The sequence below is a fragment of the Dioscorea cayenensis genome, chromosome 14 (assembly GCF_009730915.1).
Source record: "Dioscorea cayenensis subsp. rotundata cultivar TDr96_F1 chromosome 14, TDr96_F1_v2_PseudoChromosome.rev07_lg8_w22 25.fasta, whole genome shotgun sequence".
In the NCBI taxonomy this organism is placed as follows: Eukaryota; Viridiplantae; Streptophyta; class Magnoliopsida; order Dioscoreales; family Dioscoreaceae; genus Dioscorea; species Dioscorea cayenensis.
The window spans coordinates 5,292,506-5,313,664 of NC_052484.1; the positions used below are offsets into that span (position 1 = coordinate 5,292,506).

The 21,159-nt window shown below is 31.7% G+C and overlaps 2 protein-coding genes across 2 annotated transcripts; one reads left to right on the forward strand and one right to left on the reverse strand.

The window, feature by feature from the left end:
• Positions 1-4,827: 4,827 nt before the first annotated feature.
• Positions 4,828-5,492, reverse strand: LOC120276056. The gene is made up of 4 exons (XM_039282799.1): positions 5,421-5,492; positions 5,155-5,341; positions 4,973-5,085; positions 4,828-4,890 (listed from the first exon to the last, which is right to left on the reverse strand). Exons 1-4 carry the CDS (start codon positions 5,490-5,492, stop codon positions 4,828-4,830), a joined length of 435 nt encoding a protein of 144 aa, XP_039138733.1.
• Positions 5,493-13,362: 7,870 nt separating this feature from the next.
• Positions 13,363-17,993, forward strand: LOC120275123 (non-specific lipid transfer protein GPI-anchored 13-like). The gene is made up of 3 exons (XM_039281623.1): positions 13,363-13,729; positions 13,878-13,967; positions 17,705-17,993. The coding sequence occupies exons 1-3, from the start codon at positions 13,411-13,413 to the stop codon at positions 17,854-17,856; spliced, it is 561 nt and encodes a 186-aa protein (XP_039137557.1). The 5' UTR covers positions 13,363-13,410; the 3' UTR covers positions 17,857-17,993.
• The last annotated feature ends 3,166 nt before the right edge of the window (positions 17,994-21,159 follow it).

Consider the following 21,159-nt stretch of genomic DNA (forward strand, 5'->3'; position numbering starts at 1 on the left):
TCATCTATTATTTATAGTGTACTCATGTAGTTGTTGTATTTCCTTGTTGAATTTCTTATCTGAATCATAGTTTAATTGTACCTTACTTTAATATGATCTTACATAAGCATTGACATTGATATATAAAGCATGACAAAGTTTTTAAAAAGCCTACTTTGTTACAATCTATATCAATGTTTTAAGTGTTGTATAGTTGAATCTGGTTAATGTTAATTGCTATATAATTTGTATATTGTTAGCAATAAACTTCCTGAACACACTTGCATTGCTATCTATAGCCTTATATCTGTTATTCAGGCTTTGCTATTTATGTACTGCTGAAATTTTTGTTATTGTTCACATTCATAGTTTAATTGCTAAAACTTAATAGTTGCATAACTTCTTACACAATATAGGATGTTTGTGATGGACATATGTAGCAAATGATTGTTTAATCACAGTTTTAGAAACCTTTCAATCTACATGTGATGTGTTCCTAAATGATTGGATAGTTTTTTCCCCATTTCTTTTGAATAAAGTTTATTTTATATGGCAACCTTTAGCCATGAAGTTTTAGTCATATGACAATACTGACAGACTGACAGACTGACAGTAATAATCCAGCTCGAAATGTGTTATAAAGGTCAACACACATGATCTTTGTTCTTTACATTATCATCCAAACTACATAATGCATATTAACTCTTCTTTTGTAGTTACACTAATGAGGGCTCTCTTATGGCATCTATTCTTATAGCCAAAATCGAGAAGACTGATTATACATTTTGCTTCACTAGAAGAATGGTTGCCTTGGAGACTATCATAGACCTTCTTGAATTTGGTATGACATGGTTGAATTAATATGTATTATTTTCACTTTGTATGTACAATAATAGCTAAATTTGTTGCCTTCTAGGTCAGGAAATTATCTCAGGAGATCACCAATATAGTGGGTCTGACCAATTACTGTCACAAGTGGTTTCAAAGAAAGGAAATGTGGTGACATGAGTCTTCCTGCCCCTTTTTTAAGAGTTCTACCCCTAATTATGAGTAGATCCTATTTTAGCAATATCAACGTTATTAACAGAGCAGTCTGTCTGTTCATGAATATATTGCAAAATTCATGAGACAAACTGAAAAGAACAATCTCCACGAGTTAGAAGTGCAATAGGTAGCTAGGTATTTTGAGGGATTGAGACCATCACTCAGATATAGAATTAGGGTGCAAGTTATCTGAACTTTATCTGACTTAAAGAACTTAGCTTTAAAGGCAAAGCTACTATAACAAGAGGGAAACAGGATAAATTATGAGGATTTTTTGCTTTTATAGTCGTTTAGTTTATCTTATTTATTTCTTTATTTTATTTATTTTAATTTTTAAGAATTTTTTGCATTTTAGGGTTTGCATTACTATATAAATTCTTCTAACCTTCAATTCAAGAAAATAATAAATTTTCCAAATTCTCTTTTCAATTGATTCGTGAACCTACTGAGTCATTTTCAAGCTCTGTGTAGTTAGAAATAAAAATTATATTTATGTGATGATACAGACTGGTTATAACAAGTGATTTGAGTGTTATGGCTTCGGCAATTGGCCCTCATACCGAGATTGTTTGATTGGAGAGCATGGTATATCCTTGCCTACAAATTGCAGACATAAGGGTAAAGAAATGAATCTCTAACATATCATTTTATTATTAGCCTTCCAGAACCGTTATTGGTTGTAATGCAACATGATAATTGCCTAAATATAAAATCTAGGTTTGTTGACATGTGACTTATAATTAGTATTTTGTTTTAAATACAGTCAATAATTGTTTGTGCAAAAGATTCTTATTTCCTTATCCTAGTAATGTAGTTTTTGTTTGATTTGTTAAATTTATGATCCATGGATCTGGCAATACTGCAGACCTTGTAAGTATACTTATTACCCGACATACTGCTTACATGATTGATAAAAGAAACTATTGACTTTGTATCTTAACTTTTGGCTGACAATTTCAATTTATTTACAACTAATGCCTCTATTGTCCATTTGGTTAAATTGTTTGTGTTGGTGACATGAACCTTCTTTTGCCAACAGGCAAGTGCATTGAAGATAACTGAATTCTTATCATCCCAACTAAAGGTGACACACATTAGCTATCCTGGACTTTCTTTCCATCCTGGATGTCTCTCAGCTATCTAAACCTCATCTGAATGATAGTTAAGAACTGGAATACAAAACCTAACCGGCAATAGATATTATTCTTGTACCTTGTTTACTGGATCAAATGCTCTTTCAAAGTACATAGCTGAGATGACAATTCTTTAGCATGATTGATAGTTTCGTTAATTGTTGAAACGTGTATTTGACTTCGAATGAATCACATATTATCAAGTGTTATTACTAAGTTTGTGAATAATCAAATTAAATGTATATTCCATCGCAAAAGAATCCAGCACTAGTCCATGACGCATCAAACTATAAAACTTTAGCGTTACAAGGCAGTCAGTCTGTCCACAATGCGGTTACTATTAAAAACTAAAATAAAACCAAAACCACAAAGCAATGAGGCACTGGTCCATGACACATCAATATAAATATCAAAACAATTTGCATGAGAGGAGTACGAAATTATCTCATGTTAAGAGCACAATGAGGTAAGCTATGATATGCACCATGCTAGAGACCATCTTTGAAAATTCTTCCAAAGTTCGGCCAAACTCCACTAAAAGTAAGCTTACACAAACTACTACTAAAGCTTTGAAAAAAGAATATGGCCTTCGTGGTGTGAACCTTTTAGTAAGCCAGCTACTTGTCTCAAAATCAGCCAATGTATATTTGGAAATACCTAAATATTGAGCTACATAGCTCTAGTATTTGATACTTTTAATGCAGTCTCGAACAATAGTCTGTCGGTCTCCATAACTAACCCACGTAACACACAAGCCATAGTAAGGCCAAAGTTTAAAGGTATAATACCCAAATTGGTCCCTCTACTTTTCTCTCTCTTCCCTTGTGGTCCTTCTACTCAGAAATGATCCCAACTAGTCCCTCTAGTCTTTAAAATTGGCCCACTCAATCCCTCTACTCTTAGTCTCTTCGCAACTAGCCCCTCTACTCTTGAAAATACATGGACTAGTTGGGTCATGTCCATATATATACCTGCTCCAAGATTCAAAGGCTGACACAGAATTGGAGACAAAATACTGTTATCCACCAATACAAGAGCACCATGCGAGTGAGCTATTTCTAATATTTTCTGCAATAGTTTTCGATGGCTAATACTTACTAATTGTTTCCAAACAGATTAATCCAGCCCAGTTAAAAGAAATATAATTGAAGAGAAGGATTTTCTCAGCGAAAGTAATTGTTGAAAATTGTCAAGGCAGTCATTCCACTAGTGAAGCAAAACACAGAATCAGCCTTCTCAATTTTGGCTAGAAGACTGAATGTCATAAAGAAAGGCCCTCATTAGTGTAACCATACAAGAAGAGTTAACCTGCATCTTGTAGTCCAGATCATGATGGAAGGAACAAGATATCAAGTATGCTGGCCTTTGTAGCACATCCCGAATTGGATTACTTAATCCAATTTCAGTATAGTCATATGAACCAAACTCTGTGGCTGAATGCTGCCATACAAAACAAAAATAATTCAAAAGAAATGAAAAAAATAAATCGTCCAAATCATTTAGTAGTAGGGATGTAAGTGGGGCGGGGCGGGGCGGGGAATGGGATCCCCGTCCCCACCCAGCTTCCCACGGGGCGGGGATTCCCCGCCTCCAAATTCCCCGCGAGGGAGAAATTATACGCACACACTCCCCCGCGGGGATCCCCACAGGGTCGGGGAATCACCGTCCCCCGCCAATTTTTTTTATTACATAAAATTCTAATAATATTATATATCAAAATATATATATATATATGTATGTATGTATGTATATTAAAGTTGAAAACCTATTTGACACTTGTCAATTTCTCATAGAAATTTTACAAATATTATTTTAATAATATTAAAATATTTATAACATAACACTAAATTATATTATTTTAAACTAATTTTTATTATTTTATCTCATAATATATAATAAAATTAATTTTATAAAAATATTATATTTTTAAAGTTGATAAATAGCTTATTTTATTTAATCTTAATTTTACCTTAATTTCTATAGAAAATAAAAAAATTATTAAATTTTTTAAAAAAAATTCATATATATATTCGTACATCACACGGGAGTAATACTAGTATTACTTAAAGTCTAAAAGTCTAAAACATTATTAATAAATACTAGAAATATATTTTTTTGAAACCCACATATTTGGTCGTTATAATCTTATATTCATATTGAATTATTTTAAAAAACTAAATAACTAATCATATGAGTTATTTTCAATATATATATATATTATTAAAAATCGGGGAATCCCCTCAAGGATCCCCATGGGGAGCGGGGCGGAATCCCCGCGGGGCGGGAAATGCCTTCCCCGCCCCGCTCCGCGAGGCGGGGAGGGGTTTTCCCCCGTTCCCCGCCCCGCCGGGACGGGTCCTCACGGGGAACGGGGATTCTCCGCCCCATTTACATCCCTATTTAGTAGCACATCACATGTCCATTGAAAGGCTTCTGAAAATGAAATTATAACCAATCAAGAAAAAAAATCTTGAAAACTTTCAGACAACTCAGATTATCCTCACACAAATCAATAATTACAATATTGTGGTAAGCCTATTCCATCACAAAAATATTGATAAATCCAGACAACACATGAGTACATTAAAGCTACATTTTTGCACATAAATGAAGTGAGAATATGATTGTTCATCCTAAAGCAGAAAACAGACTTACATGAATGTATGCTTTGTCATCTAGATTTGAACATATTAGTAATTCCAAAACGTCTACTCTCATTTCCTCCCATAATTCTCTAGCAAGGAGTAACTCATAAGCAACACCATTACAGACTTACAGTCATAGAAACATAACCATCAATTTGAAATTAGGGTTACCTGCTTAAAAGTGGCAGTTTGGTACAATGGAGTACCAGCGGCATGATAAGGATCAAAATCATTAGTGAAATTGGCCAAAATTGTGGCAACACTCGACTCCCTCTCCTCCAAATCTGCAAAGATTTACACCAATAAAACCCCAGAACTGCATGGAAAACACAAACAAATTCCAAAAACCAAACCAGATTCAATGGACGGCGGCTCGTCCAATTCAGTAACAATCTCTTCCGCCGTGGCAGAGCCAACCAAATCCTTTTCCCCTGCTCTAACGCATACAAGATTCAGCCTTTTGGATAACAGAGGCCCTCTAATGCTGCACTTCCCCCAAATCCCCAACCTCTGGTTAGCATTTAAGGATCTCTTGAATCTCTATATCAAAATCAATGGAAATTTCAGCTGATTGAGAGAAAACAAATGCAAAACCAATAAAGGGAATCCATTTCCTTACAAAAGAGAAATTGGGCATTGAAACAGAGGGGAGACGACAAGAGAGAAGAAGGGATAGGGCTGAGTTGGCCATTGAGTAGGCTGTGCCACCACGAAAAGTATCTAACGGAGAATTCAGTGCTCTGCGGATAAACAGACAAAGCACTATAGCTTTTTTTTTTAATATTAATAAAACATAAATAAATATTTTAATAAATTTTGTTTTAATGATAAAATGATGAGGAGGTCCTCCAAGTTTTTCTGGGGACCACCAAATCATTGAAACTTTGTATTACCCCAAAGTTCTTGTCTTTTCCAATATCGTACCCAAAACATCCTCATGATTACAAAAATTACTTTTTTTTGCCCTTTAAAAAATATAATTAATAATTAATAATAATTATTATAATAGTTTTATAAAAAAAACCCCTTGGTGTCATTGTTGGTAAGGTTGCTTTTCACCCATGAGCTTGTTAGGTCTTGGAAAGAGTTGTCACCCCTGCCTCAGTTTTGGTATGAGCTCATTAAATTGTCATCTAGCTGCTTTGAGGACGATCTCCAACCGCATGATCCCGAAATTTCTATCCCAAGATCCCAAATTTGGTGCTTACTACTGAAATTTTTACTCAACCATCAAATCTCGAAATTTTTATCCCAAAAAGAATATTCTCATAATATTCTTTTCATATATTATTTTCTTATAACAACCACCTGCTTCATCATCGAATCCAGTTTTGGAAAGTCTATTTTCGATAATATAGCGAAGTCTTAGTGATTTACGGAATATTAGTTTTAATTTAATTAGTTTTTTACATTGTATTAGCTTTTTATTAAAGTTATTTTTCAATAAAATTTCAACTATTCTGTTTTTATAAATTCATTATATATTAATAATTATCTATTTTAGTTATTAATTAAATAATAATTATTATTGATTATTAATTATTTACACACAAATTAATATTATAAATAACTACTTATAATTATATTAATGGAATAATAATTTTATATTTTTCATTACAATAATAAAAACAATAAAAATATAAAAATATAATTAAAAAATAAAAAATAATGTGGGACCTCAAATTTGGGGTTGCAATAGTGTGACCCCAAAGATGTGGTGGGATTTGGGTGTGGATTTGGGTGTGGGTTGCACTGTTGCAAAACCCAAATTTGATCGGGTAGTTGAAAAGTTAAAAGGGTTTATTAGGGATGTTCAAATTTGAGAAGGATGTCATCAATTTTTGCCTTTTTTTATAATATTGGTTTTGTTTTTCATTTGTTAAATTTTATTTATTTTAATAATTAACATTTATAAAAAAAATATTTAAAATAAATTTTAGGAGCAATTTAGTTAAGGAATAAAACACATGGCGCCAAGAAAATATATATTCAGTTTGAGGGAAAACTTGTTTTCGGTTGATCTTTGACTTAATTAGTATTAATAAAAAGAATAAATATTTTAAATTTAAAATTTTAAAAATTATTAACATATTTATTAATATTAATAAAATATTAAACATTAACAATTAAATATATTTATTTAATAATTTAAAATCTTTATAAAAGCATATTTTTAACTTGTTTTGCTTGTTTGGCTAGGGGATAGGACTTATTCCAGCAAAACATGATGTTGTTTTTGTAAATAAATAATAAATATTTATTAATATTAATAATTAAAAAAAAACTAGTTAGAAATATATTTATTGAAATATATATATATATATATATATCAGTCGTCTCAATTTGTTTAATCAAGGGAATAGCACTTATCTCCAATCTCCAACCAACATGATGTTATTGTTTAATTGGAACCTAGTAATCCACGCAGGCAACGACATTAAAATTTTAAAAAATAAAAATAAAATAAATACAATTTAAATTATTTTTTAAATTTAAATATAGTCTTCATTTTTTTTTTTTTGTTGATTGATTTATTTATTTACATTTTTTAAATATTCAATGATTTTATACTACACATACAATTATTTTATATATTTTTTATTAATTTAAACTAATTTATACATACAAATATTTATTAGATCATGTCTAATCTCAAGCCCAAATTAGGCAAGCCAGACCAAGCAAGCTCAAACCAAGAGTGGGCCACAAGACTAACCATGCTCACTCTTCCCTGAGCTCCAATGGCCACAAAGCAATATGAGAAGATAATAATAAAAATAAAAATAAAATACTCTTACACCTTCTGTGTTTGGAAGTATATTAAACCCGGATGGCCTGATCACCTCACACACATAGCTTTACACACTTTGCTTTATAGTTTCTAGTGCTCAGACTATTCACAAGTAATCCCATAAATTACAAATATGCCACACCCTCCAAAGAAGTTTAGAATTAATGCCATAAATATATTTCTAACTTATCCTCGGTGTTCATTAGCAAAAGAATTAGCACTGGAAAGGCTGATAGCCGTTAATCTCCCAAGCAACAAGAAATTCATCAGAGTCGCAAGAGAGTTACATGAAGATGGAATTCCATATTTGCACGCATTAATAGAATTAGAAGAAAGGGCATAGGTAACAAATGAAAGATTGTTTGATATTGTCTCCCCCACTTCTTCTGTTTTTCTTTTCATCCAAACATCCAGTCGGTCAAAATCCAGTGCAGACATCAAGGCATACATAGAGAAAGGTGGTGATTACGTCGACTGGGGTATATTCCAAGAAGATTCCAAGGTATCAAGGTATAGAGGACAGTCATTCGCTGATATCTATGATGATGCTCTAAATTCAGGTTCCACATAGGAGGCATTGAAGATAATCAGAAAGAATGATCTCAGAGTATTTACATTACAATATCAAAACTTAAGGCCTAATTATGAAAGAATTTTTTACAAGCCTTTTGATCCATACGTATCTTTCTGGGCTTATTCATTGTTTAATATTACAAGGGTTATAAATGATTGGCTTCAATATAATTTCAATATTAATGACCCTGCGGGGCCAGAGGGGAATATAGTTACACACAAAGAAAATTGTATTTGGCCCATTAGTCTGATAATTGAAGGCCCAAGTCGTATAGGTAAAACTGCTTGGGCCCGATCTCTGGGTAAACACAATTACATTTGCGGGCATCTGGATTTCAATCCAGCAACATTTCATCAGGATGTTCTATATAATGTAATTGATGATGTATCTCCGGCTTATCTACGTATAAAGCACTAGAAAGAACTCATTGGTGCCCAGAGAGATTGGCAAACAAATTACAAATACGGTAAACCGGTTCATATTAAAGGTGGTGTACCGTCTATCATTTTATGCAACCCGGGTAGTGATTCTAGCTACAAAGAGTTCCTAGACAAAAATGAAAACATGGGCCTGCGGGATTGGACTATGAAAAATGGCCAGTTTGAGTTCCTCTACGGAAATCTGTTCAACACAGCCCAAGCCCAAGATAGTATCACAAGTCATTCATCTGGTTGTTCACCGTAACAATGGACAGTAGGACTGGAGAGATAATTACGGAGGAACAGGCAAATACAGGAATATTTTTCTGGGAACTCCGTAATCCATTGTATTTCTGTATCAAGGATCACTTAGACAAGCCATGCAACAACAATTGGGATCGTATTACAGTTAAGATCAGATTCAACTACAATTTACGTAGAGCTCTACGTATTAAAAAATGCTGGTTAATCTTCCGCATATGGACTACACTACGTTCATGTACAGAAAATTTTCTACACGTTTTCAGATGTAATGTCATGAATTTTCTTAATAGTTTTGGTGTAATTTCTATTAATTCTGTAATTAGAGTTGTTTAACATTTCGTGGGCCGGCTCGAGAGACATATAATTTCTGTAGAAAACTCGGCCCAAGTCCAGTTCTATCTGTACTAATTAAATCAAAACTTGTTAAAAAATGTTGTTTATTTCCAAATTATTATAATTAATTTTTATGAATATTTATATTATAGAATACAACATCATATTAAATATCCCGACGTACATGCATATTGTAAATACAACCAAATTACATAGATAACAATAGTACAATACATAAACATCCGATCTAGCCAGATGCATTGGAGGTACCCACATTAGCTGGTTCAACCACTTTCAATTTTTTCTTAAGTCCATCGGCTTCAATAATGGTTTTTGCAGAGGATATGTCTTTATGATCATTAGTGCTACTCGCGGCTACGCTCAACATACGGAATACAGATTCTTCATGTTTGCGCAGAGCTTTGACGAATTCCAGAAGTGTTTGGGAATGCTTTTTAATTGCTTGAGCTATGCATATACCGTTGATGCATTTAATGATCTCTGCCTGACCGTGATGGAGAAACACAAAATACAAGGATCCTACAAGGACAAAAAAATATTAAAGGGACTAAAAGGGCACTTTTGGGTATAATATAGGGACTAAACTGGGTATTGTACCAAATTAAGATAAACGATATATTATAAGCATGATGAACAAGTACATCACACAAATGTAATATACTGATTTTAAATTTTAAAGTACAAATTTTATCCTACGAGGGCAATGAAAGAATTTGATCAGGTATTAAAAGTTAATATTATTTTATATTACTTAAAATTTTTTCCCAAAATTATTATTTTAGATCCAAATTTTTATTTCAAATATCAAAGTTAGTATAATGGTATAAATCAAAGTCAACCAATCCGGTATACATCAAGGTCAACCAATCTACACACCTGTCAAACCAGAAGTTTTTAATCCAAGCCACAAATTTAGTCCTTAATCATTCAACCAAATTTTCATGCTCCGAACCCAGTGCGTTGACAAACGGCCGCAGACCCACAGGGTGGGGGGCCCAGTGAACCTGCAAGGCCTCAAAACCTAACACAGCTGGGAGAAGAAAATAAACTGATAGAAATTTCAAATAAGAGTACAACTTAAGGTTTACAATCAAGCTCGAATACAAAGCAAATGAAATACAAAATGATCTACAAGGAGGTTTTTAAAACAACCATACAACTGATACAACAACATAAAAATACAACTCCAAAGGAAGACATCTACTGGAAGCCTTCTAAGATCCCTGGGTCTACTGCTCCTGATCTGAAAAAGATTTAAAATAAATCCATGAGCTCACTAGCCCAGTAAGTAATCCAAAAACAAACTGAAAGCAAAAGTTCAAGTCTGAAACTTGCACAAAAATCAATAACACAAAATAGTGTTAACAAAACCAAAGGGTAAAGCAATAAATAACATAATCCAGAGTATGTCTCCAAATTTACTGTAAATGCCAGAGATCATTTGTTTATCCTCGGTGACCCGAGCCAGAATAACATAAGTCATTTATTTACCTTCGGTGGCCCGAGACTAAATATCAAGTGGCCGTTGATTATTTCACTGAACGGACACGGTGCGAAAGTGCAGTCTCATTTTTCCAAAATTACTTGTCGACAAGGTCAGGGTTTAACCCCCCACTGACAGAGTTTCATATCGCTCATTTGGAGACCAAAATTTTCAGACACATTTTCAAGCCAAGAATACAAGGTATTCACAAGTATTTTCCAAAAATTCATCTAATAAAATAAAGTAAATAAACAAATAAATAAATAGGTAAATAAATAGATGTAAAAGAATATACTCACTTTTCCAAGCCTTAGCCTGGTTCCCACTTTGAAGAAATAATAACAACATTTCACAAATATTTTCCCAAAATTCAAGATAATAAATCATTTACCAATAAAATAAAATACCACAAGTATAATTAATAGTGAAACCAATAAATAATTAATTATTCAACCAATCTCAAGGGTGAAATGCATAATTATTAATACAGTAAAATACCAAAATTTGTAAAAAAAAATACAAGGTCTAATGTGTCTCATCAATTGAAGAAAAATAAATGACCCACCTATTTCCAAAATAGCTAGATAAATAAATTCAAAGGGAACATTGTCAGAACAAGGATGGTAACAATTTTAGAAAGGAGATAAGTAAGGACATACAGGCAAGTGGATATTTAAGGAATAAAATATAACCAAATAATAAATAGATAATCCAAGATGATGGTAGGTGGACCACAGATTCAAGCACTTATTAAATCTTAAGTTTTTTTTGTTATTGGAAATAAATAGGATTTCAAAAAGGATAAATACTTTGTCAAATAATTGAAAGAAATAAAGGGAAATAATCTATATAAGTTTTGGCAAAGTAATAACATCATAGTTCCAACTAAGTCTAGAAACTACTCTTCATCTAAAAACATAAGTCATAAATAAGATGACATTCCCACAATAATTTTCAAAGAATAATTGCAAACAAATTTTCAGAAATTTTACATGAAAATAAACAAAAACAACAAAATTTTAAATACAAGAGTTCAAGGGATTACTTACTTGGTGATCTCCTAAATTCAAAAGAAATCCAAGATTATTGCTCAAGGTGGTCTTATAATCCAAGGGAAAACCAACCAAATAGACATTAATACTTGGAAGAGTTAAAGCACAAAGGTTAAAGATAAGCTAGTCTAAAATATCAACACTCTACAACAAGCATGGTCTTTCTAAACACAAATTAGAACTCAAGGATTCAAAAGAAGCAACAAAAGCAAAGTATCAAAAGATATAATTAATTGAACACAATTCATGCTCTACCAACACAGTGGTTTACTATGCCAATACATATATGATTTCTCATAAACACAATCAGGATGCATGCCATTTAAGCACTATTGTAATGCACACATAGTAAATAAATATAATCTATATATATGTATATAAGGGCAGGTGTATGCATGTAAAACCCATACACCAATGCATGGATCATGCAAGTCAACATTCAAGGGTGTAAACATAAGGTTTCATGCAAATGAGAACATAATTTCTTGCACATGTATGAGTGGTTTCAAACATATATGTATATACATATGGAGGTGGGTTCATGTGTGTAAATATATATAAATATACATATAAATATACATCCTTGGATGCCATGAACTAGAGGTATTCGAGGGGCACAAGAGTGATCTAAACCTATAGGTAGAAGTGGCTTCAAGTATGACTAACTATTAGTCTCTTGCATGAAAATGTAAGCATACATATATAAAACTTCCTACACAATCAATAGCCATGGTCTCATGTATGCAAATTCATATATAGCTCCATGCAAGGATAAGTCAAACATAAATAAAAAGGGTGAAGCTCTACAAGCAAACATCATCATCAAAGGCAACCTTAGACACATGAGAGTATAAATCACCCACTAAAACACATGCAACTAGGAGCTTCAAAACATGCATATTTATTAGAAAATAACTATCACCAAGATTAGGATTACATATACAACAAGCTTCTCCCAAAACTCTAGCATCACACTCTACCATCACTAAGAGAGTGAGAGAGCCTACCTAGCCTTTGGGAAACACCGACAGCTCCTTGTTCTTCTTCTCCTCGCCTCCGGATGCCAAGAATGTTAGAGGGCCCATATTCTTTAGGCTCATATTGTTTCAAAACATTCCTACTAAAGATTTAGTACCACATTGCCTAGCTACAAGGAATTCATCCACTTTATATATAGTACTATTCATTATCCTTTAACTTTGCTTTAGTGGTTATGCTCTCTTACGCGCAGGCGCAGGGGGGTGCAAATTTCAGGGTTTGGATTCGGAAATTAGCTTAGAAATTCTGAACTCACGTAGGCGCATGGTGCGGACACGAATGCACTAGATTTATTGGGTGCAATTTTTGCCCGGTTCCGGCCGCGTCTCGAAGAAGGAGATTAAGGAGAGGTTTTAAAAATAAAAGGATTAGGTCCACATTGCGCTGGCGGGGTCCACACAAAATCATGACCAACCACCACACCATAAAATACCCCTAGAACCACAGTAGTGTGAAAGCCAAAATATTTCCCACAACATTCCAAACTCCAACAACCCACTATTGACCACTCCACAACATCATCATTTTATCACTATCATTGCCAGCACACTTCCCCCATAAAACAATTTGCTTCATACATTCACATATAAATCTGCCCTCTTTAGTTCGACTAGGTCGCCACAAAACAAAACTCATGGCATCTACAATTTTTTTTCTGTCATTTTTCCTTCTCATAAATCTTACATCATCAGATTTTGCCGGAGATCAAGCTGAATGCGGAGATCAACTAGTTGGGTTGGCCGGATGTTTACCTTACGTGCAAGGAGATGCGAAATCTCCAACTCCTGACTGTTGCACTAGTCTCAAAAGTGTCCTTTTGAAGAGTCCTAAATGCCTTTGCGTACTCATCAAAGACCATGATGATCCACAACTCGGCCTTAAGATTAATGTCACCCTTGCAGTATCATTGCCCTCCACTTGCGGCGTCCATGCCAACGTATCGGAGTGCCCAAGTTAGTAAATCAACCATCTAATTTTTTGGCTTATCTCAAAATGTGTTTTTTAGCTCAGAGGATTACATGTGTTTATTGTGAGAGAAAAATAAACATAAATATATATTTAAATCATGTATATTCTTTGAATTAAGAATATGTCTTTCAGAGTTGCTTAACCTCAAACCAAATTCAAAGGATGCTCAGATGTTCAAGCAGTTGGCTGAGGCGACTCAAGACAATGCTAACAGCGACAATGGTAAGGATTTAACTTCTCTTCTTTGTGATATCCTTGAGTTTTGACTAAATTAATTTACAAAAAATTTTACTTGTTCAACATAAACAGTACTTTCGAAATTACTTGTGATATTTTTTGTTTTTATATTTAATTGATAAAATAAATTTAAGTTTTAAATCATATTTATAAACAATTAACGATTAACAAACATAAGAAATTATATCACAAAATCATTTCAATACTAAATATGTGTCTAAATTATTAGATCCACTACAAGTAAAACAATAATTAGCTTGGGAAATTTTCCAAACTAAAATGCTAAAATTCTAGGTAATAAGCTTTAGGGAGAGATTTGAAAGAATTGACATTCCTGGATAAAAGCCTTATCTATAATAATTTTTTTAGAAATTTTATAATCCCTCGCTAAATAGCGATCAATTGGTCCCTAGGTAAATCATAAATGCTATGGGTAATTTGTCGTAACCAATTCTTAATAGACAAGGAATTTCCTACAAAAAGTTTTTTAGGTAATCCATGGGTAAATGTAGCAAGCAATTTTTTCTATGTAATCAATTGCTAAATTTTCAAAAAATTGAAATGTTAAATCCTTGGGTCCGTGTAATATTTTCCAATGATTATTCCATAGATAACCCCTTGCTAATTATAATTATGGATTATTTTTTGGGTGATCTTTGAATAATAAAATTTGAAAAGGAGATTTTATCTAGGTAATCTCTTACTTTTATAGAATAAAATATTTATTTTAAAATTATTTTATAAATTACAATACAACAAAACTATATTAAATCATTCATTTAAAATAATAAATATTTTCTAATATAATGTGCTTAAAATAACAATTGCAATGTATCATAATAAAGTTATATCGCTCATTCACACCACAAAACTAGCACAACCAAAGTTATTATCCACTCATTCACACCACAGAACTAACAATACGTATAACACACTTACAAAGTTACGTTGTTTTCGAAGCCAATCCCTTGTTGAATGTTAGGTGCGTAGTTCCCGTGTGATTTACTAACGGATTAGCTTGGGAAATATTTTTTGTGGGTATATCCCCGGATATTTTCTTGTGTAATCCCTGAGCAAATCTTCTAATTTTTTTTATCTAGTCATTTCTTACTAGCTAATCCCTATCCATTCCCTAGTGAATTACCAAGAAAAATTTATCATGGGCAAACTCCGTTGGTAATTAATAGTTTTTTGTTTAGGAATTTGACCCCATTATTGAGAAGTAATAAGACATTTTTTATTGTGCTTCCGCACCTCTCAAAACATTTTGTTTATCAATATCTAAATGTTTTACATTAAAATTATTATTTACAATTTCTACGTAAAATTTAAAAATATTATTTTGGATTTGTAATCCCTCTAATATGATTTGTCCATAGAAGATTTCTCTATTTTAGTATTTGAAAAATGTAAATCCTCATAGAAACCTCTTAAAGACAAATTATGTTAGAGAGACGGACTTATATTTTTCAAATGTTAAAATAGAGAGATCAAAGAGGGAGATTAACAATATTAGAGGACTAAATCGGGTATTCTACCAAAATTAATCATTAAAAAAGCCGTAAATAGTTTTTTTTTACTATTAATCAAAATTATGAGAACTACTCAAAAGATAATTGTCTAAATTTATTTCTCTTTAAATAATTAAAGAAATGTAGATTTTGATAATTTGGAATAAATTAGCAATATGTAATGTGTGTATATATATATTATATTCAAACCTTTAAGCCAATGTTGGGCACGTAAGAAATTATATCAATGAAGATGACCTGAATAGTTATAGTGATGATGGCAATTGTGATAAAATACAACCAAGTATATATGATTTTAGGTACAGTATTTCTTTTATGTACTGTAAAATTACTGCGTTCCATATTTAAATAGTTGAGTTAAATTTAGCAGTATTTACTTAACAAACATTTCAAGTAGTAGTAGTAGTTTATTACAGTTAGTAATTGTGGATTTGTTGATTCTAAACCTCTAATTAAAATTAAATCCAAACTATTTATTATTAAAATACTTTGAAGCTTTACGCACAAATAAGTTAATCATAATACAAGTAGGTTTTGATCCAAATATCAATATTTGAGACAAAGTTTGCATTTGATGACCTTACTAATTATAAAATTGCGTTTTTAGTTAGTAATATATATGCATATAATTTAAGGTTTTTTTTTATTTGTAAATTTATAATGATTTAAATTAGGTTTGGGTCAATATATAGACTTACTTTGATAATAATAAAAGAAAACAAAAAATAAAAAGTTTAAAAAGCAACAATCGCAGCTAAAGTGAGAGCCATTGATGGTTTTGGTTTGACTTTTAAATAAAGTATTTTCGTTTGGAGTTTGAAATAACGGACTCTTCGAGTGTGCAAATTTAATTTATTAATTTGATTATTTTGACTCGCTATAATGTGACTTGTATTCGACATATTTCGTCATCATATCAACTTGGATGATCAGAGTATAATATGAATTTCAAAAACAAAATAACTATATTTTTCTCCTTAGAGCCAACACAAATAATTACTCTAGGTGTAAAAAAAAAATTTTTTTGAAGTCACATATTTTCAACAAAGTCATTTTAGCAAAGACACTGCTACCTAGAGAAATTAAAATTAAAAATCTTTTAATAAAACTTAGGACCTCAAGTGTAATATTATTTTCATGCCAGTCAGGGACGGAACCAGGACTCGATAATAGGAGGGTCTGAAGTCTAAAGGCAAACCATAAAAAAAAAAATAAAAAATAATCCAATAAAATAATTATTTTAAATAAAAATAATATGCTAACATAAAGAAAATTAAATACATATATTAAAATAATAAAAGGATTATTTAAAATTGTGTTATCTATAGCAAATATAAGATATTTTCAATAACTCAATTAATAAGAATACATATCAAGTTTGTATTTTTTTTAAAAATACGGTAAAATCTATCCCTCTCACTACATATATATATATATATATACGATTTTTTAAACCTTTTTTTAAATTACTAAAAATTTTATATAATTTTTTTAAAAAAATTTAGTTAAAATTTGAAATCATAATATTTTTAAAATAAAAAAAATGGGATGTTAGTTTATATACAATTTTTTAAACTTTTTTTTAAATTACTAAAAAATTTTATATAAATTTTATTTAAAAATTTATAGAAAAATTTGAAATCATAATATTTTTAAAATAAAAAAATGTACAAAATAATATATATATATATATATAAGATTTTTAAAATAAAATAAAATGGGATGTAAAAACTAAGACATGCATCAAAGAGGATGGGTCAAAATCTCAAATCTTATAAAGAAGCCCACTAACCACTCAAGCTCCTTGCTTTTAGGTGCTTAAATATTTTATTTTATATTAATTTAAGTATAGAAAAATCGAAAACAATAAACCTTATGTGGCATGAAAGATAGTCTTCCGGGCGCTGAGGGGGGGGCTTCAGTCCCTACTAGCCCCCCTTGGTTCCGCCCCTTATGCCAGCCGAGATCTAATTCATATTTTTCCACCCACTCGAATAAGCAAGCCGGATAGGAGGGATTACAAACAACACAGAGCAAAATATATATCAAGTTTCATTCTTAATGCCTACCCTTTGTTCTATGCTTTTGTTGCGACCTTGGCTTCCTACTTTTAGAAGGGACCTACCACTTGCTCTTGTTTCACTAATTTGATGTGATTTTCTTGTTCTTCTTGTCCACCAATAAATAAAGGAAATACCACAAGTGCTGGAACAACACCAAGTGCAAGTGCAAATGATGCTAACACATGTGGAATGAATATTCATTTGCGTGGTTGGAGTTTACCGAATTTGGGAGTGGAGATGATCCTCCTTGTCCTTCCGTTAATCCTTTTGGTTGGTTAGGGGTTTAAAAGATGAGTGTTGTCATATGTGTAACATGACATTATCATTAATTGGTTTTCATAAGGAACTTTGTTAATCTAGTTGTTGTGGTGCGCTATCATATTTATCTAAGTTGATCAACCTAGTTTAATTTTATATTATTGTGATTGTTATCTTTAATTTAATATTTTGTTAGCATATAACATGAGAGTGTGTCTCGATTAAAGAAAACTAGACTGAGCTCTCCTTTTATTTGAACAGCCATTTTAATTTATTGGAGGAAAAGAAATGGGTGAGCTCCTAACCCTTCAAAACCCCTCAAATCTCATTTTTTCTAAAACCCTAATTTAGAGTGCTAGGAGGGTAGAGAACCTCCAAAAATAATATATATATATATATATATATATTTTTGACAAGATCATTATACTCTCTATTCTTTAATTATTTACAAACCCCACTTAACCAATTAATCAATTAATTATATAACTCAATTTTTTTTCATTCTCTTTTCACTTTTTTCAATCCAATTTTCTCATAATTGAAAGTTTATATAGCATCGCCAATCTTATTTGAAAGGTAGGATATTGATAGTGCATGTCACACCTGAACCCAGCCGAGCACGTGGCAATTGCCACGACAACAAGGAGATGGTACCACATCACTCAACATCCAGGTCGCTGTAAAGATCAACATAAATATGATAACACAATTTTATTAAAAGAAGTCAAACTCAACAGTAAAACTATAATAGGGTTTCCTACATTAGACGCCTCTAAATATAGGAAAAATCAACAGAAATACAAGTCAAGGTTTAAAATACATCCAAAGTACAATGAGTACAAATACAACAACAGAACATAGAAATTAGGTCTAGTGGATCCATACAGTTTACATGACAACATGAAAACTAACCTAGACACTGGAGGGGAAACAAGTCATTCGAATGACTGCTCAACACAATGAAGTCCAATGTCATAATCTGAGAGAGAAGGAGAGTGTTGACTAATAGGTGTTAACTAGTGAGTAGTGATAGTATAGACAAAACAGAAATAATAAAGCATTTCAAATAGTAATTAGTATACTAATAATAACATATAAAATAATTTCCAGGAATTTAACAGCTTAATAGTTAAAACATGATTTATCAATAATACACATAAATAAAACCTTCAATACATTAAACACAATTTAAAAATATAGGTTGACCTCAAATAATTCGCAAGCTAATCATGCTCGCGATTAGATACGGAACCACTAGGGTGTTTTAAAATTTTATAAGTCAATTGATGCCTATCTTGGTGTTGGCCATTGAGAACCCCATGTGGTGACTCCGGGTATCTCACATGAATGAAAGTATCACCATTTTTGAACCATGTAAATATAATTAATAATTAATAATTTAAATTTTAAAAAAAAAAACACTAGTGTCATTGTTGGAAAGAGTCGTCACCCCTGCCTCAGTTTTGGTATGAGCTCATTAAATTGTCATCTAGCTGCCTGAAGCTTGGAAATTTAAGGATTAATCGGGTAGTTGAAAAGTTAAAAGGGTTTACAATGATGTAGAAATTTGAGAAGGACGTCATCAATTTTTGCTTTTTTTTTTTTGTTAATTTTTTTTTAACTTATAAAATTTTATTTATTTTAATAATTAACATTTATAAAAAAAATTTTAAAGTAACTTTTAGGAGCAATTTAGTTAAGGAATAAACACATGGCGCCAAGAGAATATCCAGTTTGAGGGAAAACTTGTTTTCGGTTGTTTGACTTAATTAGTATTAATCAAAAATAAATATTTTAAATTACAAAATTAATTAACATATTTATTAATATTAATAAATATTAAAAATTAACTATTAAATATATTTATTTAAAAATTAAAATCTTTATAAAAGCATATTTTTTAACTTGTCCCAACTTGTTTGTTTTGTTAGGGGAATAGGACTTATCCCATCAAAACATGATATGTAAATAAATAATAAATATTTATTAACATTAATAATTTTTTAAAAAAACCAGTTTTTATATATATATATATAGTCGTCTCAATTTGTTTAATCAAGGGAATAGCACTTATCTCCAATCTCCAACAAACATGATGTTATTGTTTAATTGGAATCTAGTAATCCACTCAGGCAACTATATTAAAATTTTAAAAAATAAAAATAAAATAAATACAATTTAAATTATTTTTCAAAATTTAAATGTAGTAGTCATTTTATTTTATTTTATTTTATTTATTTATTTTTTTATTTATTTATTTATTTATTTATTTATTTAAAATAATTAATGATTTTTACTGCCCATATAATTATTTTATATATTTTTATTAATTTAAATTAATTTATACATACAATTATTTATTAGATCATGTCTTACCTCAAGCCTAAATTAGGCAAGTTAGACCAAGTAAGCTCAAACCAAGAGTGGGCTGTAATGATCCTTACTTAAACCAAAGAAATCTAGCTCCAAATTCAACACTCCAAGTAAATTCAAGAAATTCGCAGAGAATTAAGCTCTAATTCATAGCTTTATCACCAGAGTTTTTCTCTATATTACTCAGAAATTCATAGATCCTAATCTCTGAAATACATTCAAGCAATTCAGCAGATTATGCTCAGATCTAGGGTTTTCACATCAACAAACAACAAATAGACTGATTAACAGTTCTACAGAAATTCATTCATCAACATCAACACTAAAAGTAAGAACAATCCACACAGTAAGGTAAACAAAGCCCAGCAGAGAACTTCCGCCGAATTCCTCTCCGATCTCCTCTGAGAAAGGCCTTCAATCTTCTTCTCTGATACGCCCTCCCTCTGCTCTCCCAGCTCCTTTTTATCCCCAAAAGTAATCCCGGAAACGAGTATTTGCTCTCCTCTGCCTTCGTTTCCCGTCCCATGCCCCTAGCACCGTTGGATTGCTTTCTTGTATTTTATTTTGGCCGTCCACGTGTCCACTAACTACCCCAGCTGTCATTGGTGATGCATACTTTGATGACGATTCTCGCTCGAGTGCTCCACTCAACGGCCTCTTCTTCATTCGATCACCAATCCTTGAGATGTCTCCCTGATTTATATCATTGTCAGTAACCAACCTTGCATTGTCTCACACTAAGCCCTTTTCATAACCTTTCTTTTTTACCACCACCTTTGAGTTGACTGCCATGTGGCTTTCTTCTAATGATCTGGCTTTGAACCTGTAAGGCAACATGACATGGGCCACAAAACTAAACATGCTCACTAGCTCATTCTTGTGATTAAACCCTATGGCAGGTGAGCTCACCCTTGACCCTTCCCTAACTCCAATGCCGCAATGCAACTGCAA

Bases quoted from the DNA above. Each gene is read 5' to 3' on its own strand.
- LOC120276056 (XM_039282799.1), bottom strand. From the start codon at position 5,492: ATGGCCAACTCAGCCCTATCCCTTCTTCTCTCTTGTCGTCTCCCCTCT. The intron at 5,342-5,420 runs GTAAGGAAATGG...ATTTTGATATAG, and splicing joins CAATGCCCAATTTCTCTTTT to AGATTCAAGAGATCCTTAAA. The intron at 5,086-5,154 runs GTTTGGTTTTTG...AAATCTTTGCAG, and splicing joins GCCGCCGTCCATTGAATCTG to ATTTGGAGGAGAGGGAGTCG.
- LOC120275123 (XM_039281623.1), top strand. From the start codon at position 13,411: ATGGCATCTACAATTTTTTTTCTGTCATTTTTCCTTCTCATAAATCTT. The intron at 13,730-13,877 runs GTTAGTAAATCA...TATGTCTTTCAG, and splicing joins CAACGTATCGGAGTGCCCAA to AGTTGCTTAACCTCAAACCA. The intron at 13,968-17,704 runs GTAAGGATTTAA...CAATAAATAAAG, and splicing joins CAATGCTAACAGCGACAATG to GAAATACCACAAGTGCTGGA.